Genomic DNA, 27,833 nt, shown 5'->3' on the forward strand with positions numbered 1-27,833 from the left:
GGGGGAGGGAGAGAAAGGGGGAAGGGAGAGGGGAGAGGAGGGAGGGGGGGGAGAGAGAAGTAGGAGGGGAGAGAGAAGGGGAAGAAAGAGAGAGGGGAGAGGAGAGAGAAAAGGGAAGAGAAAGGGGAAAGGGAGTGGGGAGAGAGGAGAAGGAAGGGAGAGAGGGAGAGGGAAAGGGAGGGAGAGAGAAAAAGGGGAGAGGAAGGGGAGGATGGAGAGAGGGGAGAAGAGAGGAAGAGGGGGGAGGAGGAGAGAGAGAAAAGGGGGAGAGAAGAGAAAGGGGGAAAGAGGGAGTGGGGAGAGAGGAGAGGGAGGGAGAGTGAAGAGGGAGAGAAGGAAAGGGGAGGGAGAGAGAGAAAGGGGGGAGAGAGGAGAGGAGAGAGAAGGAGGGGGGAGAGAAAGGCAATGGCTCCTTAGATTATAGATAAGGCAACACACAGCATTATAGTCCGGTGTGCAAACTCTCCTCTTAAAACCCTCCAGTGTTGGAGCACCCACAATTTCTGAAGGCAAGTTGTTCCACTGGTTAATTGTTGCAATTTCTCCAATTGTTAATTGGGGAAACTTCTTAGTTCTAGGTTGGATCTATCCTCGATTAGGATCCATCCATCGTTTCTTCTTCTTCTGCCTTCGGGGGCTTTGGAGAATTCTTCGTGGCCGCCCGTCAAATATTGGAACGCAGCTATCGTGTCACCCCTAATCTGCCAGAATAAACAGACAACAGACAAACAGGGCTGACCCTATTCGGGAACTGGTTGGGAGGCCACCCAGAAATCCACTTCAGGGTTATTAGGGTTGAGCAGCTTTCTCCAAACCTGATCCAAATCTCCTGAGTGAGGTTGGAGGCTGGACTAGAAGATCTCCAGGGTCCCTTCCAGCTCTACTCAAATCTGATACAAACCTCCTGCGTGAGGAGGGGGCTGGACTAGAAGATCTCCAAGGTCCCTTCCAGCTCTACTCGTTGATGGATTGATGCCACTGCCCAGCCTCTCCGTCGCCCGGCCGGTCCGAGACCGCTGCGGGGAATAAAGCAGAGCCGCGGCCGGTCGGGAGGGGGCGCCCGCGGGCTCCCTTCCGCCGATCCAGCGGCGGAGCGTCAAGGCGAAGCGAGGCGGGGATTGATGGGCGCAGCTGCGGCGGCGGAGGGGAGAGGAGCCGCGCGGGTCCCGCCGCTGCCGGTACGGACCGGGGGTTTGGCTGGCGGGTGTGGGTGTGGGTGTGCTACCTAGAGACCTCCAGCCTTGCAATTCTGGGCGGGGAAGGCGGAGGTTTGCTCCGGAGCTGCGGAAAACCGTTGCACCGGGAGGCCTCCTCCCCGGGGATCCCGCGGGTCCCCCTATTCGGATCATCCCCGAACCCAAAGGAGCCTGGGCGGGTTGCGTTGCGTTGCATTGCATTTATTTGCATTGCATTGCATTGCATTGCATTTATTTGCATTGCATTGCATTTATTTGCTTTGCATTGCATTGCACCCCGTGGCATTGAGGTGCGCGCCTCGTTTGCTTTTCCAGCTCAGCGGTGCAGGCCGGGGTCTCGTCGGCCTGGGGAACGCGTGTTTTTCTGCGGTGCAAAGAAGGGAGATTTGCCCCCCCTCCCTTTTTTTCTATCCGTCTTTCCTGCGGGCTCCGTGGAGCTCTTGCTGGGGAGAGATAAAGGGGACCGGCCGTTTCGCGCTTCCCTTATCCTCCGTGGCCCCGAATAAAGATGCAGAGAAAGAGATTTTAATCTGACTGTTCGTGCCCTTCATCGGGGGATCCGCCGACAGTTCGTATGATTTCACCCTGTGAAAATACAAGGCCGCTTCGATTTGCAAAAGTAGGAGCTTTGCAATAAGAAGAGAGCATCCCTAACTCCAGGTTAAACTTTTGGGATCCTTGATATTCTCTGAGGTGGTGGTGGTTTGCTTGCAAACGTCTCATTACCTGACTAGGTAATATCATCAGTTCAGACTGTTCATACAAGGTCCTCGAACAAGGGCCTTCAAACTTGGCAAGTTTAAGACTTTTGAAGGCTTCAACTCCCAGAATTTTCCAGCCAGCTATTCCCAGAATTCTGGGAACTGAAGCCTACAAGTCTTAAAGTTGCCAAGTTTAGAGACCTCTCTCCTAGACTGAGCAAGGGGCCTTCAGAGTTGGCAAGTTTAAGACTTGTGGGCTTCAACTCCCAGAATTCCTAAGCTAACATGACTGGAGGAGGAATTCTGGGAGTTGAAGTCCACAAGTCTTAAAGCTATCACGTTTGAAGACCCCTGTCCTAGAGCACCAAGGACTCAGAGAAGACAGCCTAGCGTTTAAACTCCCAAAAGTGCTTTTTTCCAAAAGGCAACTGGACTTTCTTGTTTCTTTGTTTTTCCTTAAAAATGTTTGACTTCACATCCAAGAAGTTTCTTCAGTTCCTCCTTAAATGAGAACATTTTCAAAGGAAAGAAAACCCACAGAGATCCAGTTGCCTTTTGGAGAAAAATATCCAATGGATGATTGAGAATCTCTATAGAACCCCTAGATTTTAAAGTTCTGAATGTTTTTAAATTCGATTATTCTTTTATATGCTTTCTATATTTTGTGGGGTAACTGAATGGGGCTTGTTAGCTTATTGGTGAGACTTCTTTCAGATAGATTGGGGAATGGATTGAAAAGCAACAAAGATCTCATTTTAACACAGACAAGAAGGAGGGAAGACAGTTATCTGTTTTCTTATTTTTATTAAGTAATAATTTCAGAACGTGATAGGACCTGGAAACGTTGCGTTCCCTTAACAATATTTTGGTGAAAATAATCTAATTTGAAAATGGTTTAAATTTTAGATCTACGAAGGTCTTCAGAAGAGAAAGAACTGCTAGTGAACAAGAGAGTAGCTCCAGAAGTAAAGGAGAGTCAACAAGGAGTTGAGTTTTGCAGTTCAAACTTCTAAACAACCGGGATGTGGCTCATTTGAGAGGAACGAGAAGTCCCCGTTCGTTGGGATGGAGGAGCGCTGGGAGACACAATGGCAGCAGTTCCTCAAGACACTGCAACCGGTTCACCCAGGAGGTGACAAGTCCAAGATGTCGGAAGCTTCTCCCTGGGAAGACCCCAAGGTCTTCCTGGCCTCCTTCGAGCAGGTGGCCCAAGCCTGTCAGTGGCCCAGAGAAGAGTGGGTGGCTTGTCTCCTGCCAGCCTTGAGCGGAGGAGCCGAAGTGGCCTTTCAGAAGCTGGAAATGGGAGAACGGGAGAACTATGGGAAGGTGAAGGCCGCCATCTTGAAAGGGGAAGCCACCAAAATGGAGGCCCGGCGTCAGCGCTTCAGGCAGTTCTCCTGCCAGGAGGTGGAAGACCCTCGGATGGTTTACAAGCAGATCCAGGAACTTTGCCACCAGTGGTTGAAGCCGGAGAGACGCACCAAAGAGCAGATCTTGGAGCTGCTGATCCTGGAGCAGTTCCTGGCCAGCCTGCCTTCAAAGCTCCAGAGCTGGGTTCAACCCAGGAGGCCGGACACGTGTTCCCAAGCGGTGGCTCTGGTGGAGGACTTCCTGCGGAGTCAGAAAGGGACCAAATTGGAAGCATGTCAGGTATGATTTGTTGATATCAGTCTTGGTCTTTTCACGATTCAAATGGGTGCTAGAAACACTTAGAATTCTTACAGGGAATGATGTAGTTCTATTTTGAGTTTTAGTGATTATGAGGATTGTAAACACTACCGCCAATGTTTCTGAAGTTCTGTTGCTGGCTAATTCTTCCAAGTCCTTTTTCGTTCAGTCAAAATCATTATTGTTGTTATTTCCTGTAATTTAAGACTCATATAACAGAATAACAGACTTGGAAGGGACCTTGAAGGTCTTCTAGTCCAACCCCCTGCTTAGTCAGGAAACCCTACCCCACTTTAGACAAATGGCTGTCCAATCTCTTCGTAAAAGCTTCCAGTGTTGGAGCGTTCACAACTTCTGGAGGCAAATTGTTCCACTATTTAATGGCTGTAATTGTCAGGAAATTTCTCTGTAGTTCTGAGTTGTTTCTCTCCTTGATTTGTTTCCATCTATTGCTTCTTGTCCTGCCCTCAGGGCCTTTGGAGAATAGCTTGACTCCCTCTTCTTTGTGGCAACCCCTGAGATATTGGAACACTGCTATCCTGTCACCCTGGTCCTTTTTTTTTCATTTAACTAGACATCCCCAATTCCAGCGAACATATTTATATATGTTTTAGCTTCCAGTCCCCTAATCATCCTTGTTGCTCTTCTCTACACTCTTTCTAGAGTCTCAACATCTTTTTTACATGCTGGCGACCAAAACTGGATGCAGTATTCCAAGTGTGGCCTTTTATGTAGTTATGTGTTCTCTTTCTTAATTAATTTGACCCAATGACATCAATATATTGATTACGTATTAAGACACATCCACAAAATTTTCTTTAAAACTGAACGGAAGTGACTGCATGATCTTTTTTGTGGGATTTCCTGATAATCTATCTATTCACCCGTGCTTAACTTCAGAACTTAAACACGGTGCTACCAACAGCACACGTAGACTGGGTGAAACCAGGCTTAGTAGCGGTAACTGAGAGGGATCTTGGAGTCTTTGTGGACAACCCATTAAATATGAGCCAACAGTGTGCGGTGGCAGCCAAAAAAGTCAATGCATTAATAAGTTGCATTAACAGAGGGGTACAATCAAAATCAAGTGAAGTATTAATACCACTCTAGAGTAGACCACATCTAGAGTACGGCATCCAGTTTTGGTCACCATACTATAGAAAAAGATGTTGAGACTTTAGAAAAAAGTGCAGAGAAGACCAACCAGGATGATTAAGGGACTGGAAGCTAAAACATATGAAGAACGGTCACAGGAACTGGGCATGGCTAGTCTAGTAAAGAGAAGGACCAGGGGAGACAGGATAGCGGTCTTCCAAGATTTGAGGCTACAGAGAGAAAGGGGTCAAGCTATTTTCTAAAGCGCCTATAGGCCAGACAAGGAATAACGGATGGAAACTGAACAAGGAGAGATTTAACCTGGAAATAAGGAGAAACTTTCTGACAGTGAGAACAATCAACCAATGGAACAGAAGTTGCCTTCAGAAGTTGTGGGAGCTTCATCCCTGGAGGCTTTCAAGAAGAGATTGGACTGCTATTTATCAGAAAGGATCTGACTAACTTTGTTAATCTGTAAAGTTCTGTACAGGTGTTCCTTGACTCACAGCCATTTATATCACGATTGTTCATACTTAACAATGGTATTCAAAAAAGTGACTTGCAATGGGGGCTTGCCCGTATGAGCCGTGCAGTATTTCCATGGTAACATGATCAAAATTCGGGAACTTGGCAACCAGCCTGTGTTTACAACAGGCGCATGTCCTTAGGTCACAGGATCTCCATTTGTGACCCTTCCCGGCAAGCTTCAAGTCAATGAAGGGAGTGAACTGAGTCTTTGGATCCACTTAACAACTGCAGTGATTCACTTACAACAATGGTGTCAAACTTGATTTTGTTGAGGGCCGCCTCAGGGTTGTGCTTGATCTCGGAGGGCATGGCGTGGCTGGGGGAGGACGTGGCCATCTTGACATCACTCGTATCATGGACACCTGCGGTGGCCCAAACACTCTGCCAGTGAAAATGGGCTCCCGTGTTCCATTTTCGGCTGGGACTGTGTCCTGCAACCCTCTGCCAGCGAAAACGGAGCTCAGGGGGGCACTCCATTTTCGGTTGAGATGGCTTCCTGCAACTCTCCATCAGTGAAAACGGAGCTTCGTTTTTGCTGTCAGAGGCACCGCGGTCCGGTCTTTCGTTGTTTCTAGGGCAGCCCCGTGGATCAGATCTAAGAACCCAGCTTGCAGTTTGACACCCTTGATCTATTCCTGAACAGATTCCTGTTTTTGGCACAATGAATCCTGTTGTTCTGAGTAGGACTTGCCTTCCCTGTTTCAGGGGCCACCAAATGAAGAACCTGCCAATTTCGAATGTGCGGAGAAGGAGCCTTTAGAAGCCGTGAAGGGAGAAAATGTCGAAGTGGAGATCGGTATGCTGGGTAAGAATGCCCTAGGAACGGGCAAACACCAAATCCCTTCTGCATTGTGGGATGCTTAAACTGAGGGCAGATTTCTTGACCTCGACAAGTTTCCTGGAAAGAACAAATTTTGATAAATGCAATAAGTTAGGTGGATCACCAAATCTGGAATGGCCAAATTCTGAAGGAACAATGTTCGGCATGGCTATAAGATACGCTTAGTATGCTGTTTCTTTTTTTCAATCTCAGCAGCAGTTTTAAGATGTCTGGACTTCAACTTTTCCCCAGTGGAATTCTGGGAACGGAAGTCCACACATTTAAGAGTTGCCAAAGTTGAAAAATGTCAACCGAGAAGATCTCATGGCAGTTGTACAATAAAACACAATAAAAAAACGCAAATTGTAAGAAAATCACAAAACACAACTGGAAACAGTAAATAAGAGCTTTATTATTAAGCTTTTGCAAAAGGGAATTCTGCTCATAGCAGAGGACATCTTTCCCAGGATGGCTGGGGAATATATATATACAGGTTCAAATATACAATCTCTGCCCCTTTCCTGGGTTCACAATCTATCCAACTACGTAATTCCCTACGCCACACCCATAGCGTATCACCTGTTTCCCTTTCTTTGGAAACCACCCTTGTTCTCATGGCATCTTCCTGTTATGTTCTTCTGAACACAATGGATCATTAACCAGTTCCATTCAGGTCAGAATGACCCTAGCATCTCTTACATTAATTCTCAAACCAAAATATAAACCCCCATGTTCCAGTCAAAAACCTGACATTTACTTTAGAACATAACGCGTTACAAAACATGATATGCTTATATAAGTGTTCAAATATCTTTCTAGAAGGTCACATTACGAACAAAAATGGAGTCTCTTTGGTTCTATACTTTCTTAGGTATAACAGGCAAATACATATGTTATTTCCACATATAACACAAATACCCCCTCCCCCCAAAATGGAAGCGTAGTTTGATAACAATCTTGCTACCACTTACTTCATTGTTTACAGTGGCTGATCAGTTTCCAAGGGGAAGACCTATGTGGGACACATTGTAGTAATTCAGACAGGTGGTGGCCAGAGCAAGGATTATAGAGCCAGGCCATTTTTGTCCTGGAAGGGTTTTAGCTGCCCATGGGACACAGTGGGAATTTGTGGTTTGGCATTAAAGACAGCTCTCTCTAACTTTTATACTTTGTACTGTTGAATTTTACTTGAGTTAACGAGTTATATGTTTTTAATAGGTTTTATCAGGTGTAATATAAGTACCAAGCGACATGGTGGCTTGCAGTCACAATTGAGCCCAAAATGCATGTTGTGAAGTGAGAAATATATTAAGTGAGTTTTGCCCCCTTTTATGATTTTCGTGAGGGACGTGGTGGCTCAGTGGCTAAGACACTGAGCTTGTCGATCAGAAAGGTTGGCAGTTCGGTGGCTCGAATCCCTAGTGCAGTATAATGGAGTGAGCTCCCATTACTTGTCTCAGCTTCTGCTAACCTAGCAGATCAAAAGCATGTATAAAAATGCAAGTAGAAAAATAGTGGTGGGACGGTAACAGCATTCCGTGCGCCTTTGGTGTTTAGTCATGCTGGCCACATGACCACGGAGACGTCTTCAGACAGCACTGGCTCTTCGGCTTTGTAACGGAGATGAGCACCAGCGCCCCCTAGAGCCGGAAACGACTAGCACGTATGTGTGAGGGGAACGTTTATCTTTACCTTCTAAGTACCACCTTGATTGTAAAATGGTTGTCTTTGACATACAAATGTTTATTTAGCCACCATTCAAATTTGAGCGAAACTAAAAAAGGTGATTTATGACCGATCCCCACAATTACGATTGTCACAGCATCTCCGCTGTCCCATAATCAAAATTCACCTCATATATTTACAACAGTTAAATGCCACATATCTTTCGGTTGCCGAGGTTGAAAAACACTGGTTTAGCGGAAGCCTGATTTGGATCAGAAACCATCGCTTTAAGTATTTATTTATTTTCCTGATTTGATCGGTATTTTCTGTAAGAATCTTGCAATAACCTTGGTAAGAGCGGAACTCCTTGATCAAATGTCAAGGCATATTTCAGTCAGAGGTTTCAGGCCCAATCTATGTAGGAAGGAGGGTATATCCTGTCCACCTTGAAAAGGAATTAGATTGGTATATGTAGGGGGGAAAAACTGTTTCTAAAACTGGGAAAAAGCAGTTTCTAAAATAGAAACGAAAGAGGGTGGCAAGAGAGGCAATTTCTCACCATTGTTCAGTTTCAAAATTCCTTCTGCAAAGATTGGTGGTTTTCAGTGGAGATTCTCCATCATCCATGTCATGGGTGTCCCAAAGGTGCTTTTTTTCAAGAGGCAACTGGACTTTCTGGTTTTTCTTTGAAGACCTTTCTCTTCTCATCCGAAAAGCTTCTTCAGCTCTGACTGGATGGTGAGGAATGGAAGAAGTCATAACTGCTCTCAGACAGCTGGTCATTTGCATTCTTTTAGTGAATCGTTAAGGCCATCTGGAGGTTTATCTATGTCATCAACAGAGGGGGAGAGATACGACATCATCTGTCTCCAATCTACAAGACAATCCTTTCAACAGTTCCAAGAAGCTCACACATCCATTTGTGTTAGGGATACACCCTATCAGAATCTGCACGGCAGTCAGGCAGGCAGGCAAAATATGTGAGATAAATGTTTTTGTAGCTTACACTCAGTAAAACAGATACACAGTGCTAGTTAAATAGTTTATTCCAGTAAGAGTTATAGCATAGTCAAACAGTCCGTATATCATTCACTAATTCAGTCCGTCCGGGGATTATTCAGTTGCAAATTCCAGTGTCGAAAAAGAGAGGTCAGTAAACTTACAAATATCAGTCCAGTAATATATCTCCTCGCAATAGAGATATGAAGAAGTCAAACCTCCTTTCTTCCTCCAACGTTCAGCAACTCAGCAGTAGGGAAACACGCAGTTAACAAACCATCAATCCATCAAACCGGTAATCGTCAGCAAGCAATCCAGCAGGTTGTCTTGCTCCCTCTTATGGTGGTTTCATACCGCACCCAAAATTACATGCTTTGCAGTTTAAAGTGACACACACTTAAACTTACTATCATAGTTTATATATATATTATTTTTACCCCAACTACGTTAGATAACCTATGTTATTCCTAACAATTTGCACCCACTCAGGTGACCCTGAGGACACAGATAAACCTCCAGGTGACCTTAACGATTCACTAAAAGAATACAAATGACCAACTGTCTGCGAGGAGTATAAATCCTTCCATTCCCCGCCATCCAGTCAGAGCTGAAGAAGCGTCTTGGATGAGAAGCGAAAGGTCTTCAAAGAAAAACCAGAAAGTCCAGTTGCCTCTTGAAAAAAGCACCTTTGGGACATTCTTCCTGGTTCACAACACAACGGGCCCTTGTGGGCAGCTGTGTGTCCAGCTGCTTAAGTTGACACCTTCTTATTGTAATGTCTTCTTTTCACATCCTGCAGGACCTGGAATTGAATTGCCAGATGCTCCCGGTTCATTGCTTCCTTCCGAAAGATTAGGGATGGTCCAAACTGCTTGGAGAGAGGTAGGTGTGCCCTGCACCAGACTGGAGTGATGGTGTGTGTGTCGGGGTGGGATGCTACCGGTTCTGGCCGGTTCTAAAGAACCGGTAGCTCTGAAGAGCAACAGACACCAAACCGGTTCTGTGTTTGCTGCTGTTTGGCCCACCCGCCTGCCTGGGCTCCTACCTGTCCTTTATTTCCTGCTTGTTCAACCTCCGCTGCTTTGCGCAGCACAGCGGAGCTTGAAAAAGCAGGGGGAAAAGAGGCTTTTCAAATGCTGCACTCCTGCGTGCAGTGCTTTTTAGCTGTCCGGGCAGCACAGCCTAAGGTTTTACACATGCGCGCAGCATGTAGTCACCGTACCAGTAGTAACACCGGTTGAATCCTGTTATGATATGTAGAGAATAACCCTTGAGTAACAAGGATATGCACATGGAAACATTTATGAGAATAGTTATGAATAATTATCCAGCCACACACACAGATACACTAAATTGAGTTAAAGTTTACTTTAAGAAATAGCACAGTCCAATAAACGGTCCAGGTCATATATGTTTAACAGTCCAAAGAATATCCAATTACAGAGTCTTCTTTCCGGTTGCCTAAACAAAGATATCAAAGTATAAGCACAGCAGAGAACCTTAGATAGCAACAGAATGTTAGAGATACAGAATGTCAGAGAGAGCAAGCCATGATCTCTAGCTCCCTCTTATGGCAATTCACAATACAATCAACCAATCGGAACATAGTACAAATCAACACAGTAACTTTGTCTTAAAGCTACAAACATACATTGTTGGTTTATATATTGCCAGCCCAACTCATTGGTGGACAGAGTCCACAGATCCTGTGTGTATGTAATATTAGCATGAGAAGGGCACCGTGGCTCAGCATTTAAAGACGCTGAGCTTGTCACCTGGGAAAATTTTGTTAGGGATACACCCTAGCAGAATGTGCACCGCAGTCAGGCAGGCAGGCAAAATATGTGAGATAAACGTTTTTGTAGCTTACACTCAGTAAAACAGATACACTGTGCTAGTTAAATAGTTTATTCCAGTAAGAGTTATAGCATAGTCAAACAGTCCATATATCATTCACTAATTCAGTCCGTCCGGGGATTATTCAGTTGCAAATTCCAGTGTCGAAAAAGAGAGGTCAGTAAACTTACAAATATCAGTCCAGTAATATATCTCCTCGCAGTAGAGATATGAAGAAGTCAAACCTCCTTTCTTCCTTCGATGTTCAAAAACTCAGCAGCAGGGAACATGCAGTTAGCAAACCATCAATCCAGCAAAACCAGCAGGTTCTCTTGCTCCCTCTTATGGCGGTTTCACAACCGCACCCAAAATTACATGCTTTGCAGTTTAAAGTGACACACACTTACACTTACTATCATAGTTTATATATATTATTTTACCCAAATTACGTTAGGTAACCTTGTTATTCCTAACAGATTTTGATCTCAACGTTACTCTGGTCGGCGCCTATAGTGGCCCGAGTGTCAGGGATTCTAGCAGTTACACCGGAATGAGTTGACAGTGAGTGCTCTGCCAGGGAAAACGGGATCCCAAGCTCCGTTTTGGCTGCTCGGCCTCCTGTAACCCTCCGCCAGCAAAAACAGAAATTGGAAGGGCCGCCTGCGGCCCTCAAGAGCTCCATTTTGGCTGTGATGTCCTCCTGCAACCCTCTGCCAGGGAAAATGGGTTCCCGAGCTCTGTTTTGGCTGCTCAACCTCCTGTAAACCTCTGCCAGCAAAAACGGAGATTGGATAGGCTGCCCGCAGCCCTCAAGAGCTCCGTTTCAGCTGCTCAGCCTCCTGTAACCCTCCTCCAGCAAAAACGGAGATTGGAAGGGCTGCCCGCGGCCCTCAAGAGCTCCATTTTGGCTGCGATGGCCTCCTGCAACCCTCTACCAGGGAAAATGGGCTCCCGAGCTCCATTTTGGCTATGATGTCCTCCTGCAACCCTCTGCCAGGGAAAATGGGTTCCCGAGCTCTGTTTTGGCTGCTCAACCTCCTGTAAACCTCTGCCAGCAAAAACGGAGATTGGATAGGCTGCCCGCAGCCCTCAATAGCTTCGTTTCAGCTGCTCAGCCTCCTGTAAACCTCCGCCAGCAAAAACGGAGCTTGGAAGGGCTGCCCGCGGCCCTCAAGAGCTCCATTTGGCTGCGATGGCCTCCTGCAACCCTCCACCAGCGAAAACGGAGCTCGAGAGGGCCGCATTCAGCCCTCCTGAGCTCCATTTTCGCTGGCAGAGGCACTGCAGGCCGGCCCTTTGTTGTTTCCAGGGCGACCCCACAGGCCAGATCTAAGCAGCCCGTGGGCTGGTTCCGGGGGGTTCCGGAACACCCCTGATATAGAGGATCCCTTCCATCCTTGTTATAATAAATGTAGATCAGAAAAGGAATTACCTTAAATAATTTGGGGTTTTACAGTGAGGGTAAAAGCTTCCGTTCTGTTGCAGTGGAATTGGACGGGAAGGGAATGATTGTCTCTTACTCTTTGCAGGAGGTCGCAGACCTGAAGGAAGGAGAAGTTTGTTTGCCGGCAGCCAAGTGGAATCTGGTCCAGCCTGATGCTCAGAGGATGGCCTGGGAGGCTCTCCAGTCAGAGCAGAGAAGCGTTGGCCCTTTAAGTAAGGCGGGCTTTGTCATTCAGTCAAATTGGCAAGGGTTAGACTCTCAACTATTTTATTTTATTTTATTTTTATACTTTTTTATTTTCTTTTTTATTTGATTTTATAGATTAGATTAGGTTAGATTAGATTAGATTAGATTAGATGCCGCCCATCTCGTCTGGAGCAGAGGTGGTATTCAGCAGGTTCTGACCAGTTCTGGAGAACCGGTAGCAGAAATTTTGAGTAGTTCGGAAAACCAGCAAGTACCACCTCTGACTGGCCCGGCCCCCATCTATTCTCTGCCTCCCGAGTCCCAGCTGATCGGCTGGGTCTTCTTTTGTTGCCCTGCATAGGAGAACGGAGCTGGAAAGCAGGTTAGTGGGATGGGGAGGGAATGGAAATTTTGCAGTATCCTTCCCCTGCCACACTCACCAAGCCACGCCTACCAAGTCACACCACGCCCACCAAGCCACGCCCACAAAACCGGTAGTACAAAAAATGGAATCCCACCACTGGTCTGGAGATAAGATTAATCTTAATGTTTATTTTTAAATTAATATTTAATAGTTATTATTTTGTTTTTTATTGTATTGATTGATTGGTTTTTAATATTTATCATATATTTTGATTGATGTTTATTGTTTTAATGTTTTGTCTTGTTTTTATTTGGTTGTAAGCCGCCTAGAGTCAGCACTGGGTGAGATGGGTGACATATAAATGAATAAATAAATATCCACATCCTTACTTCCATTTACTAACCTCCAGGGAAAAGTGAATTGGAACAAGGGTCGCCCGCCTATGGGTTGCAGTCCATTAGCGGGCCGTGAGGGGTTTGCAACCAGACTGCGGAAACGGCCAGTGAGTGAAGATCATTGGGGATCTCTGAATAGGAGCATTCCGTAAGGAAAACATGCATTTTGGAAGAAAGAGAATGAGTAGATAATCACAAAGTTTTTCCTATCGTCTATTTACTTTCAATAGGAATATTTTATATTGTTCCTGTTGTAAGTAAATAGGAACTTACCTATTTACTTAACCTCCAAAGAGGCAAAAGACATACCGTGCAGTGGTAGGATTCAAAAATTTTTACTACCAGTTCTCTGGCCGTGGCTTGGTGGGCATGGCAGGGGGAGGATACTGCAAAATCCCCATTCCCTCCCCACCCTACTAACCTGCTTTCCAGCTCCGTTCTCCTGTGCAGGGCAACCAAAGAAGACCCAGCCAATCAACTGGGACTCGGGAGGCAGAGAATAGATGGGGGCGGGGACAGTCAGAGGTGGTATTTGCCGGTTCTCCGAACTACTCAAAATTTCACTATTGGTTCTCCAGAACTAGTCAGAACCTGCTAGATACCACCTCTGATACCGTGTTGTTATTGGTCATTTGGACCAAACAATGAAGAAAGTGTTGAGGAAATATAGCAGGACAAAAATATTTACCATCCTTACTTGAAATCCACCTTTGCATTATTTTATTTATTAAATTTATATATCTCCCAGCTCACAATCAAAAACCTCTGGGCAGCATTTATTTATTTGTTTGTTTGTTTGTTTAAATTTATATGCTGCCCAGAGAGTATAAAAATTTATATTGTAAATATAAACTACATTTCTGTTAGCAAATTGATTTAGAAAGTGGCTCAGTAGTACAGAGGGATATGGAGGTAGCCATCACAAAGACCTAAGCTTAATCCAGAAACACAGGGAAGAAGGTGAGGGAAAAATTCAAGATCATCCTGTCTTGATGTTCCTTAGTATAAGACACGATTCAGACTTCTGCATCACTGCTGGTCAGGGAATGTATGCATGTGTTGTTGGGAGACGGTTGCATAACTCCTGCATTTATGTTTATGTAAATGCTAATATTCTGGCTAGGGGACAATCAGACAACAAAGCACAGAAAACACAGAAGGCCACAGGAAACGGAAATCGGCAAGGAAGACAATTTCTTTGTGAAAAGAAGTGGCAATACGAACGGGATAACGGACGAGGAAACCCGGAGGTTTTTGACAGGTTTCCTGAAGAAAAATTTCATTGCCTACACTTTCCAGCTATGGCAATACCATGCCGAGGAATATGCTGCAACCTACGGTGGTGGAAAAAGAAAGAGATGACACAGTCCTCAACTTACAACATTCATTTAGTGGCCGTTTGAAGATATAACAGCACTGAAAAACATGACTTACAACCATTTCTTTACTCTTAATGCACCCCCATGGTCAAAGACCAAAATTCGGACACTTAGTAACTGACTCATGTTTATGAGTGTTTCACTTAGTAACAGACATTCTGGGCTCAATTATGGTCATACGTCGATGACTACCTGTGTGTGTGAGGCCTCTGAATACATCCAGGCAAGAAAAAGATGGATATAACTTGCTTGTGCGGCACCACATGTACTCGATGGACAAGGAGATGACTTCTGAGTATTTCCGCATGTTGCCACAGCAGCTGTCTGACCTCCTGCTCTGTATAGGGCAGGAGTCTGCAACCGGCGGCTCTGGAGCTGCATGCAGCTCTTTCGGCCCTCTGCTGAGGCTCCCTGTCAGCTGATCTCGCCACTGGCTCTCCCCTCACCGTCACTCCTCACCTGGCCTGAGAAGGTAAGGGTGATGGCATGGGGTTGGAACCTCGCTCCATATTCCAGAAGAGGTGACTGAGTGACGTCGAGTTGGCCACGCCCACCCAATCACACTGGCTGTTAAATTATTGGCTCCCGGTGTTTTCTGAGGGAAACGGGTGCAAATGGCTGTGATGACCCAGCGTGGGATACAAAATAAACACAGTCACAAAAAACAAGTGAAGCCCCTTTTAGTCCTTCACTTTGCTTCCCAAATAGCTCCAAATATCCTTGACTGGAGACAAAAAAACCTCCCACACAAGCCGTTAGAAGAAGGAGGAAATGCCATTTAAATTATAAAGAGTAAAAAACAACACAAACCAGGCAAGATAAGGGCTTGAAGACATCCACAGATACCAGAACACACACTGGGAAGGACGCCAAACTCAGAGAAGAACAATAAACTGGAGATATTTCCACGCTTTGTTTCCAGCACTTGCCTGTACGCATGTCTGTTCTCTTATCCAGTTGTCACAACTGTAGCCCATGAAGAGGCCCTCTCTTCCCCAGTAGACCAGTGTCTCCCTTATCCTCTCCTCCCTGCGTGCCCTAGGATGGAGAGGGGATGGGCCTGGGTCGTCCTCTGACTGCCCAGCCGGCCTCTGCCCTTCCCCAGCCTCCTCCACAACCTCCGAAGCCACACTTCCACTCCCTGTCGGCTGTTCCTCCTCCCCCTCAGAGTCAGTCTCCATCAGGGGCACGACAGTGGCTCTTTGAGTGTTTAAGGTTGCAGACCCCTGACATAGGGCCACACATTGTCCCCCAGTCCACCCCCAGTCCCCCAATAAGAGCCAGCATAGTGATCTAAGATGATTAAAGGCCTGGAGACTAAAATATGAAAAGAACAGTTGCAGGATTTGGGTAGGACCAGTCTAGAGATAAGAAGGACTAGGGGCGACATGATAGCAGTCTTCCAGTATTTGAGGGGCTACCACAAAGAAGAGGGAGTCAAGCTATTCTCCAAAGCACCTGAGGGCAGGACAAGAAACAATGGATGGAAACTAATCAAGGAGAAAAGCAATCTGGAACTGAGAAGAAACTTCCTGACAGAGAGGACAATTATCCAGTGTTACAGCTTTGCCTTCAGAAGTTGTGGGTGTCAGCGTTCCAGAAAACCTCCACTTCAACAAATAACTCCGAGACAAACACCTTCTCAAACGTTCTGTTTTATTTGGATAGTAAACTGGCACATCTGTGAAGTTCTGGACCTGAAAGTTCTGGGTTTCCTTGCAATAAGTAAAAAATTACAAATCCACCCCCTGCACCCACCCTCGCATCACATGCTGCAATCACCATCCGCCCCAACTTGAGATGTCCTCTCACCCAGGTGCAGAAATAACATGACCTTGACTTGGAAGAAGGATGCTATTATGTCTAACCACACACACTCCCAAGAAATTCCTCCCTCCCATTTTCCCAGGCTCAAGAATGTGGCAGTGTGGAAAGGTCTGGTGTCAATAATAGCTTCCAAAGGTGACACCCTGGAGGTTTTTAAGAAGAGGCTGGACAGCCACTTGTCTGAAATGGTACAAGTTCTCCTGCTTGAGCAGGGGGCTGGACTAGAAGACCTCCAAGGTCCCTTCCAGCTCTACTCTGATTCTGACTCTGAGAGTCCTAGCCTGTGGTGCTTCTTAGCAGAGTGTGGCTTCAAGCTACAGGACGGGGACCACGACGGTATCCCTATGTCAGCTGGTGCTCCATTCAAAATCCAAGAAAGAAAGACTCCGTTAATTAGAGAACAGATATCTTTTACTGGAAATCAAGTGGTAGCATCAAAGGAATTCTGAATCTGAGAAAATGAGCGCGTAACTCACATATACAAAGTGATGGGGAATGTTCCCACCCACAATAGTTCAAACTATCCATCCAATTGAAATTCGTAGGTAATGTCATGTGGGCATCTTCAGGTGGTGATGAGGTATCTGTCCGTTGACCTTGGCCTATTTTGATAAAGAGGGGCGCTTGCGCATAGCATAAGAAAGAAGCATAAACAAGAAACTTCCCCTCCCCCCCAACTTACAGAGTTTATTTTCTCAAACCTTCAGCTCGCTGCCGATAACTATTTCCCCCTCCTCCCTCCGTTACTTATGACAGGCGAAAGAGGCAAAGCAAAGGAAAGAAATCTTGAAGGCTAATTCTGACTGAGATGGGCCAAGCCATCCGGAAAGCTGCGGTGGGGTGAACTGGTGTCCTTCCCCCAAACTACAGCAATGGCTGAACATCGCAGCGGATTCTTTTGGACGCTGTGTGTCAGAGCAATCGACGGAAAACATGTACGAATTAAAGCCCCACCTTGTGGCAGCGGTTATTTTCAAGTACAGAGGACATCATTCCGTAGTGCTGATGGTCATGTGTAGTGATGCCCAGTACAAATTCACTGTGGTTGACATGGGTACATATGGACCAGGGAGCGATGGCGGTGTCAGGGCTCCAGTTGTTATCCCCATTTAAGTCATGAGTCTCTGGCTGGATTTTCAAAGCTAAAGAGAAGATTTATTAGGAGTAAACATGCCGGTGCTGCCTGGGTGTATTCGACTCTGAGACACATCATTCATATTCTCCAATGGGACACATCCATAGCCGAGAGTCTTTAATCATATCATACTCTCCAGTTAGAATTTTGCATGGCAGAAAACTTCAGTCACCTAGTTACTATCTTTGAAAATATTTATGGAATGCAGTTTCGGTTTTGCAAGCTGCTGCACTGCTCCCTCCTCCCTTTCTGTTGGCAACTCTAAAAAGACCATAGAAATATTTTATGAGTTGACAGGCGGTGTTTTTCATGAGAGGCACCTTGACAGAGTCCTGCTCAAAGGCAAAACTGGACTTTCCACCACCTGGTGATCTTCCGGGGACAAAATTAAAATGCCACATATCGCCGTTGGTGTTACAGCCTTTCCTCTCTGCACGTGAACCTCAGGAAGCCATTCCAAAGGTGGGTTTATTAAACTGCATGTTTGCTAACGCAGGTAGTCCTTGACTTATGACCACTTGACTATTCAACGTTACGACGATACTGGAAAGAATGACCAATGACCGTTGGTTTTTTTTTTTTCACATAACCATTGTGGCATCCCAAGGGTCACATGATCAAAATTCAGATGCTTGGCAGCTGGTTCGTATTTACGATGGTTTGCAGTGTCCCGGGGGGCGTGGGGGGGCACGTGATCTCCTTTTGCGGCCTTCTGACAAGCAAAGTCAATGGGGAAGCCAAGTTTCACTTTACAACCATGGTACTAACTTAATTTCAGCGGTTCGCTTAACAGCTGTGGCAAAAGGTCGTGAAATGGGGCAGAATAGAATAGAATAGGAATTCTTTATTGGCCAAGTGTGATTGGACACACAAGGAATTTGTTTTGGTGCAAATGTTCTCAGTGTACATAAAAGAAAAAAATACATTCATCAATCCATTCATACAATACTTAGTCATAGTCATAGGTTACTAAGAAGCAATCAGATCATACATAGCTTACTAAGAAGCAATCAGATCATACATAGGTTAGTAATCAGATCATACATAGGTTAATAATAAGCAATCAGATCATACATAGGTTACTAATAAGCAATCAGATTATACATAGGTTAGTAATAAGCGATCATCATACATAGGTTAGTAATAAGCGATCAGATCATACATAGGTTACTAAGAAGCAATCAGATCATACATAGGTTAGTAATCAGATCATACATAGGTTACTAATAAGCAATCAGATCATACATAGCTTACTAAGAAGCAATCAGATCATACATAGCTTACTAAGAAGCAATCAGATCATACATAGGTTAATAATAAGCAATCAGATTATACATAGGTTACTAATAAGCGATCAGATCATACATAGGTTACTAATAAGCGATCAGATCATACATAGGTTACTAATAAGCGATCAGATCATACATAGGTTACTAATAAGTGATCAGATCATACTAGGGAACAAATAATATAAATTATAAAGATACAAGCAACACGGTTATAGTTATAAGTGGGAAGAGATAGGTAATAGGAAGGATGAGGAGAAGAATAGCAATACAGCCTTACTACTTACTCACTTAATAACAGTCTTGCTTAGCAACATAAATTTTAAGCTCAATTGTGGTCATAAGTCCAGGGTTACCTATATGTCACTTTATGTTTAAGCCACAAATTTTTTTGAATGCTGATACCAAAATTGAGGGCGATCAATGCTGAAATCATCCCTTCATCTAATACTTTGAGTAATAATACTGTTCAATTTTTTTATCCTCCAGATCCCAGTCTCGAGAGGCGGGCTCACTTTGTATAACTACTGTCATTCGAGAGCCAAGTCGGACCATAGAGAGTTTCTTTGGAATGTTGGCTACAAGATGGCGGATTCTTGGACGGCCCAAGGACTTTCTTCCAAATAAAAGTCACGGATACTGTCAAGGCATGTGTTACTCTTCGCAATTATCTCATCAATACCGATGCCACCAACATACTGATAGCAAGATACGCACCACCAAAATTTGTAAAACACTGTTTCAGTATCTGCTGGGATACAGGAGGGAGAACGGAGGAAGCAATTGGTCTTGACTTCCATTGATCACCAGACCATCACATGCGGCTGCAGGAATCTGCAAGGATCTGGTGCAGTTTTTCCAGGCTCCAGCAGGGAAGGTGCCCTGGCAGAATGCAGTGTTGAGGTGTGGCCTACTACACCAAAGTGTAAATGTAGCAGAGAATTGACACTGCCTAAACTACGTACCCACACAACTTAAATGTCACTGTCAATAAATTTTCGAACAGAAATATCTTGGTCAGTGTTTTGTCTTGAATATAAACCAAGTTTTACTCTGCCTTTTTCTACATATAAAAATGTTAGAGATTTTTTTTAAACAAAACCCAAAGCCAGAAATCTACTATAAACCAACAGGTCATTTAAATAACAGTTGTAACAACAAGTAATGCTGACTAAAACTAACAAAATTCTGACTAAAACTAACAAAATTCATAGCAAAAAAACTTCGCAAATACCTTATCACAGGTGGATAGAGTAATTTATTTTAGTACTATTGTAGTGTAATATAGATAGAATAGAATACTTCATTGGCCAAATGTGATTAGACACACAAGGAATTTGTCTCCAGTGCATAAGCTATCAGTGTACATGCAAAACAATAATAACCAGAATAATAACGTAATCATAATCATAATCATAATAATGATGCCAACAAGAGAACAAGGTGGAACAAATGAGAAAGATAAAAATACAGCCATACCACATGGGTAAATCTATTTAGGCATAAAACAGTGCTGTGGGAATTAGGTGTTAGCAGAGTGATGGCACGAGGGGAAAAAAAATGATTTTGTGCCCAGTTTTTGCGTGCAATGCCCTATAGTGGTGTGACGAGGGGAGGAGTTGAAACAGTTCTGTGTCCAGGATGCGAAGGGTGTCTGTAGATACTTCCTCAGTCCTCCTTCGTGCGTGCAATATATGAGGCTCTTGGTGGAAAGAAGGCTAGTTACGATGGTTTTTTTCTGCAATCCTAACTATCCGTTGAAGTCCCTACCTGTACCAAACCAGACAGTTGTAGAAGTGCAATGTAGAGATGTAAAAGTGCAAAACATAAATCATTCCAAACCGTCAGAACAAAATGTATCAAACTCAAAAACACAAAACATAAATGCAAAATGGATTCCCCAGCAGTAAAAATGGAACCGTTTTGTTGAATGGTCAGAACTATTGGGAGTGAGCATCAGCAAGCACTGTGAAGAATTTAGGGATTTTGTTACTTCTACCCTTTCTGGTGGACGTTGCCGCAAAGAGATTGCAACAACAATGCTGAAGTTGCACGCTCATCATTGTGACACCGTTGCAGCTTGAAGCTGCTCCTGGCTTGATAACAGTAGTTGGATTCAATTTTTTTTTACTACCGGTTCTGTGGGTGTGGCTTGATGGATGTGGTGTGGCTTGGTGGGCATGGCAGGGGGAAGGATACTGTAAAATCTCCACTCCCTCTCCAGTCCTGGGGGAAGAATCCCCATTCCCTCCTCACCCCACTAACCTGCTTTCCAGCTCCATTCTCCTGTGCAGGGCAACCAAAGAAGACCCAGCCAATCAGCTGGGACTCGGGAGGCGGGGGGGCAGTCAAAGGGATATTTGCCGGATCTCCGAACTACTCAAAATTTCTGCTACCGGTTCTCCAGAACTGCTCAGAATCTGCTGAATACCCACCTCTGGCCTGGTGCAGAGTGACAATAGTATCCAGTATCTCATCCTTTCCTGTCTCCTTCCTTCTTTTTCCTGACTGGGGGACTGCTGCCTTTATGAGTAACACAGTGGCTACACTGGTTGACCCTTCTCCTCATCACTGCTGTGCTTCAGGTGTGGAAGACACCTGAATCACGGGATGTAAAGTGTGGTGTGGATGTAATGCCCTCTGTATCCAAGATTGAATCCAAGGAATTTTGCTCTGCAGGACTTGGAGTGAGATCCTCGGGCTGTAATGGTATTGTTTGTGCAAAGGGTTATCCAAGCAGACAGGCACGCTGTCAGGATTCCGGCAGTTACCCCTAATTAAATTATGAGTCTCAAGCCAAACTTCCAAAACTTCAAAGGGATTTATTGGGAGTTAGCATATCCAGCACTGCCTGGGTGTAGTCGACTCTGAGACACATCATTCATTGTCACCCTTGACCCTGGTTTCCCCACCCCACCCCCTGGGTGTATCATAATTCATATTCTCCAATGGGACACATCCATAGCCCAGAGTCATCAATCATGTTCTCCAGTTAGAATTTTGCACGGCAGAAACTTCAGTCACCTTGTTACTATCTTTGAAAAACGATTTATGGAATGCACTTTTGATTTCCAAGCTGCCGCACTGCTCTTTCAAACCCCTTTCTCCCCCTCCCTTTCTGTTGGCAACTCTGAAAAGAACAATAGAAATATTTTTATGAGTTGACACGCATATTTACAGACATAACCCTTTTAAACATAATAGAATCCCTTGGTAAACATAACAACAATGCCTTTGTAAGGCCACACTTGGAATACTGCATCCAGTTTTGGTCGCCACAGTTAAAAAAGATGTTGAGACTCTAGAAAAAGTGCAGAGAAGAGCAACAAAGATAATTAGGGGACTAGCGGCTAAAATATAAAGAACGGTTGAAAGAACTGGGTATGTCTAGTCTGATGAAAAAAAGGACCAGGGGAGAAATGATAGCAGTTGTCCAATATCTCAGGGGCTGCCCCAAAGAAGAGGGAGTCAAGCTATTCTCCAAAGTATCTGAGGGGAGGACAAGAAGCAGCAGATGGAAATTAACCAAGGAGAGAAGCAACCTAGATACAAGGAGAAATTTCCTAACAGAACAATTAATCCTACCTCCAGAAGTTGTGAATGCTCCAACACTAGAAGTTTTAAGGAATACGTTGGACAATGATTTGTCTGAAATGGTGTAGGTTTCCTGCCTGAGCAGGAGGTTGGGCTAGAAGACCTTCAAGATCCCTTCTAACTCAGGTGTTCTGTTCTATCCACACCAATGTAAACAGCATAAAAATGTAAATCAAGTTTATTTGGTCTCTTTTTTTCTCCAGAGGTCTTCCACTTTCCATCCACGATTGGGCTGTTTCCGCCTGCTTTTTGTAATATTTTATCAAGTACATCATAGAAATTTCCTTTTGTCGGCAAGTCTAGAAGCTCCATTTTGTTGCTTGAAGGTGCCGTGCCTTCCTCCCGCCTCCCAACAGAAAGCCAACCAATCAGAATGCAGCACATGCATCTCCACATAACACATAGTTAGGACTTGGGAAGGGTTGTGTGTTGGCCCACCTGCATCCATTTGCAACCTTCCGCTTACCCATCAACCCCTTCACCGCGTTGGTATGCCTTTGACAACTATGGGCAGTTGTGGAGAAGTCTAACTCTAGCTTGAGAAGGAACCAAGTAATAATGCAGCCAGGCTTTCAGGAGTTGTTTATTATTGTTATTGTTGTTCCTCTATTATTGTTATTGTTATTATTATTATTTAATCTTTAGTGAGATTCACAGCCTTCGGGGCTGGTTGGTAGCTCAACAGCTCACATCCTAATCAAGGACCTAGGAACTATTAAGATGGTATTATTATTATTATTATTATTATTATTATTATTATTATTATTATTATTATTATTATTTATACACAAAAATGATGGTGTACACATCAAACTAGATAACTATGCTGGGTTTCGTATCACAAATCACTAGTCGAACACTTCCCAAGCGTTTAGGACTGTGTGATGTATTGTGATGTATATTATTATTATTATTATTATTATTTATACACAAAAATGATGGTGTACACATCAAACTAGATAACTATGCTGGGTTTCATATCACAAATCACTAGTCGAACTCTTCCCAAGTGTTTAGGACTTTGTGATGTATCGTGATGTATATTTATATTATTATTATTATTATTATTATTATTATTATTAGTGTTTTGGAACCTTGGCAACTTCAAGCTGTGCAGACTTTAACTCCCAGAATACTGGGAGTTGAAGTCCACTTACCTTAAAGCTGCCAAAGTTGAGTTTACTGGTCAGGAGGGATTTTAATATACCAGTAATCATTGAGCCAAAAAGATAGTCATTGGAAGGAAAAATCACTCAGAAGCAGATTAGAAAAGACTTTGGAAGCAACTAATCTCATTGTTAACATTTCTTTCCCTTCCTCTGTAGAGAGCAGACTGGGAACAGAGATCAAAACGGAGAATCGAGGAGAGGAACCGAAATCAAAACGACGGAGAGATCAAAAGTTTAGTTCTGGGAATCTGCCAATAAAAGTAGAAATGGAAGAAGAAGGTTGCAAGTCAAGAGGGCAGCAGCTGAAGCCCGTCCATACTTCGCTTCAACAGGAATTTACTTCTGCTCTTATTGATAAGGCCACCACGTGCAAGCAGAGTAATATGCCCTTATTCTCCCAACATGATAGAAGATACCACTATCAACTGGAACTGAATCCTGTATCTTCTATGGAAAAATTGGAGCAATGTCCACAAAGGGTTGAGGACAACTACCAGCATACTTCCATGAGGAGTCAAGAGGAGAAACACATCCGAAGTGAGCAAAGAGTTGAAATCTCTGATAAAGGAACAGGGGATAATTTGAACGATCTTGGGAAAACGTGTAATAATTCTCCCGAATATGAGAAAACCTTGACTAACCCAAACTCACTAAACAGATTCCCGGTGTGTAATCCCGAAGAGGAATGGTACAAGTGCTCCCACTGTGGGAAGGGCTTCAATAAAGCCAAATACTGGAAGCAACACCAGAAAATTCACACCGGGGAGAAGCCGTACAAATGTTCCCACTGTGGGAAATGCTTCAACCAGTCGGGCAACCTGAAGACCCATCAAAGGATTCACACCGGAGAGAGACCCTACAAATGTTCCCAGTGCGGGAAATGCTTCAGTCACACCAACTGTTTGAAGATGCACCAGAGGATTCATACTGGAGAGACCTACAAATGCACTCAGTGTGGGAAATGCTTCCGAGAGACGGGAATCCTGAAGAGGCATCTAAGGACTCACACTGGAGAAAGGCCATACACATGTTCCCAGTGTGGAAAATGTTTCAGCCTGTCGGGAATCTTGAAGAGACATCAACGAACTCACACTGGTGAAAGACCCTACAAATGTTCTCAGTGTGGGAAGGGCTTCAACCGGTTGGGAACGTTGAAGAAACACCAACGAATTCACACAGGCGAGAAGCCGTTCAAATGTTCTCACTGCCAGAAATGCTTCAACGAGAGAGGAAATTTGAAGAGGCATCAGAGAATCCACGCCAGAGAGAACCTTAATATCATTCAAGAATTCATACTTGAAAATGACCATATCAATGTTATCAAAGTGGGGAAAGCTTCTATAGGGCAAGATGTTTGAGGAAACATATGAAAGAGCGCGCTTGTGGGGCACCTAACTGATGTTCTCAAAAAGCAAATGTCTAGGAGAGGACTTGAAGAACCTCTAAAGATGTCCGCTTCCTTATATTTGTAAGGAAAACTCCCGGCCCTACTCATGATGGCTTGTTCCCTTACATTTCGGGGTGCTAGGTAGACGAACGACTGTAAGGAAGTAGGTTTCAGATAAATGCCAGGAAACTTCAAACCAAGGGGCGGGATTCAGCCGGTTCAGCCTGGTTAGCGTGAACCGGATGTTAAATTTACATCTGGTTCAACTGGCTGGCCCCGCCCACCCCTCCCCTCCCCAGAAGTCTCTATGCGGTCCATTTTGGATGCAGGTAAATACAGGATCCGCGGGAGGCTCTGGGAAATAAAAAAAACAGGTTGAACCGGAAGTTCCGGAAGTCCAGAAACGGGCCTGTTTCCGGCTTCCGGAGACCCTCCGGAGCCTGGCAGAGGCTGTTTTCACCCTCTCATAGAGGCCCAAGGGAGGCTTCCGGATTCTGGGGAAGGCGAAAAACCCAGCAACTGGGCAGAAAATTGGTTGCTGGGATTTTGAATCTCATCCCTGCTTCAAACCATTCGTCATGAGTAAGAAAGCTTGCAAGGTTGAACTAATTATGCCGGACAACCTTTCACTGAATGTATTCAAAAAAGGATCTGGAAAGATATTTCTTATGGGCGTTTTGATCAGGATTCCTGTGGATATGTGGGTTTAGGTGAGATCATTTAAATTCTAAAAGCCTCTTCCTGACCCTTTGTTCCGTATGAAGTGTCTACAGAGATTCTCGATCATCCAGGCCACGGTTGTCCCAAAGGTGTTTTTTTCCGAAAAGTCAACAGGACTTTCTCTTCTTTTGTTTTGGTTTTTGAAAACATTTCACTTCTGATACAAGAAGCTTCTTCAGTTTTGAAAAAGCTTCTTCGATGAGTATCAAATTGTTTGGTTTTTTTAAACCGATAAAATCCCGTTGCCTTTTGGAAAACACCTTTGGCGACGTTCTGTATTAAAGTTCTCACTGAGGTAAAATCTTCAACCTCATAGCAATTCTTGGAGGCATCACACAACTCTTTATTTAAGAGAGAGGATAGCAGTGTTCTTAGCCTGAGTACATCCATATGGCACAAGGTGCAAAAATGCAATAGCACGTAGACTTATATACTGCTTTATAGGGCTTTACAGCCCTCTCAAAGTGTTTTACACAGTCAGCATATGCTCCCAACAATCTGGGTCCTCATTTTACCCACCTCAGAAGGATGGAAAGGCAGAGTCAACCTTGAGCCTGGTGAGATTTGAACTGCCAAATTGCAGTCAGTCAGCGGAAGTAGCCTGCAGTACTGCACTCTAACCACTGCGCCACCGTGGCTATGGTAGCTCACACATTAATAAAAGCAATAAGGGAGAATGTTAATGAGAGAATCCACATAGGAGCATGGCACAACCCAGGATCTAGGATTTGGTAATGATGGAATGGAAAAGAATTTCCAGTGAAAAACATACTCTGTGTGTGTGTGAGAGAGAGAGAGAGAGAGAGAGGGAGGGAGGGAGGGAGGGAGAGAGAGAGAGAGAAAGAGATAAGGCACCAAATTAAACTTATTGAAACAGATGGTGTCAGTGGTGGGATTCAATTTCTTTAACTACTGGTTCTGTGGGTGTGGCTTGGGAAGGTTACTGCAAAATCTCCATTTCCTCCCCACCCCACTAACCTGCTTTCCAGCTCCGTTCTCCTGTGTAGGGCAACCAAAGAAGACCCAGCCAATTAGCTGAGACTTGGGAGGCAGAGAATAGATGGGGACAGGGCCAGTCAGAGGTGGCATTTGCCGGTTCTCCAAACTACTCAAAATTTCCGCTACCGGTTCTCCAGAACTGGTCATAACCGGCTGAATACTCACCTCTGGTTTCACTTCTCATGCAAGAAGCTTCTTCCATTCATAGCTGATGAAGCTTCTTGGATGAGAAGCAAAATGTCTTCAAAGAAAAACCAGGAAGTTCCAGTTGGCCTCTTGGAAAAAGAACCTTCGGGACTACCTGTAATTTTTTAAAACGGTCTGCACAGCTGCAACAACCTCCAGCTGGGATCAGTGCTGCTTGGTGACTGGACAGGTAAACATCACAACGCTGTGAGAAACGTCATTTTTCTACTCACTGGTTGCAGAGTTCAATTTTTCCATGCTTGCAAGGTGCACAGGTGAATCAAGATAGGATATGCGGATGTAAGCACTGTGTGTTCTTGTTAGAACAGCGTTCCCCAAACTTGGCAGCTTTAAGACTTGTGGACTCCCAACTCCCAGAATACTCAGCCAGCTGGCAGTTGTGTTAGAACATGTTCTCTTTTGTGTATCCAATGTGTCGGACCGTGTTCCCTGTACCGGTTGACTTTGGTGTCTAGAAATTGATCCTAATTAGAATTGCTGACAGAATCTTCCCTCTTGAAGTGTTCAAACATCTGTGCTTTTGTAGAATTTGAACCCACAAACGCCTGTATTCCCTTGACAGCCCTTATATCTCTAGTGCGGTCTTTTTTTACCCATGACAACTTTAAGATATATGGACACTTTAACTCCCAGAATTCCCCAGCCAGCTGGGGAGCTGCAGTCCACATACCTTAAAAGTGGCCAAGGTCAAGAATACAGATGTTCTACCTGGATTATCAGAATATTTAAAATGTGCTGCAGCTTATAACACCTTAGGCTGAGTATGAGGCCGCTGTGTAAACCTTATTGTCCTTTTTAGGTGTGTCCATAGTTTTGCAGCGTTAATTTAGCGCCAGAAAAATAAATACAGATGGCTGATGCTTCATTTAACATCCTTATAAACATAATAAATACCGTGTTTCTCATATAATAAGGCCGGGTCTTTTTTTTTTTTTTTTTGAGCCCCGAAAAAATGGCTAGGCCGTCTTTTCGGGGGATGACTTAATTTCCCCCCCTTGCAGCTTCAGGCGGGCGAGCGGCGATGGCTTGGAGGTTGACCTCGGCGTTGGTGGGGCACTTCGTAATCGGGGTCAATGCAGGCAGCACCGTATCCAGGTGTGCAACAAAAGTACTTCCTAACGGCAAGCCCCATTTCGCATGTTTTAATGTAGGCCTTAATTTGGGGGGAGGGGCTTAATTTCATTTCATACCTATAAAACATGCTGGGACTTCCTATGGGGGGAGGCCATATTG

The 27,833-nt window shown here is 44.5% G+C and overlaps 1 protein-coding gene across 1 annotated transcript; it reads left to right on the forward strand.

The window, feature by feature from the left end:
• Positions 1-1,052: 1,052 nt before the first annotated feature.
• LOC113450217 (uncharacterized) lies at positions 1,053-27,502 on the forward strand. Its single transcript, XM_087927968.1, has 6 exons — positions 1,053-1,178; positions 2,804-3,547; positions 5,894-5,993; positions 9,472-9,554; positions 12,038-12,164; positions 23,444-27,502. Exons 2-6 carry the CDS (start codon positions 2,963-2,965, stop codon positions 24,643-24,645), a joined length of 2,097 nt encoding a protein of 698 aa, XP_087784094.1. The 5' UTR covers positions 1,053-1,178; positions 2,804-2,962; the 3' UTR covers positions 24,646-27,502.
• The last annotated feature ends 331 nt before the right edge of the window (positions 27,503-27,833 follow it).

The sequence above is a fragment of the Pseudonaja textilis genome, chromosome 2 (genome assembly GCF_049901715.1).
Source record: "Pseudonaja textilis isolate UNSWEBS1 chromosome 2, rPseTex1.2, whole genome shotgun sequence".
Taxonomy (NCBI): domain Eukaryota; kingdom Metazoa; phylum Chordata; class Lepidosauria; order Squamata; family Elapidae; genus Pseudonaja; species Pseudonaja textilis.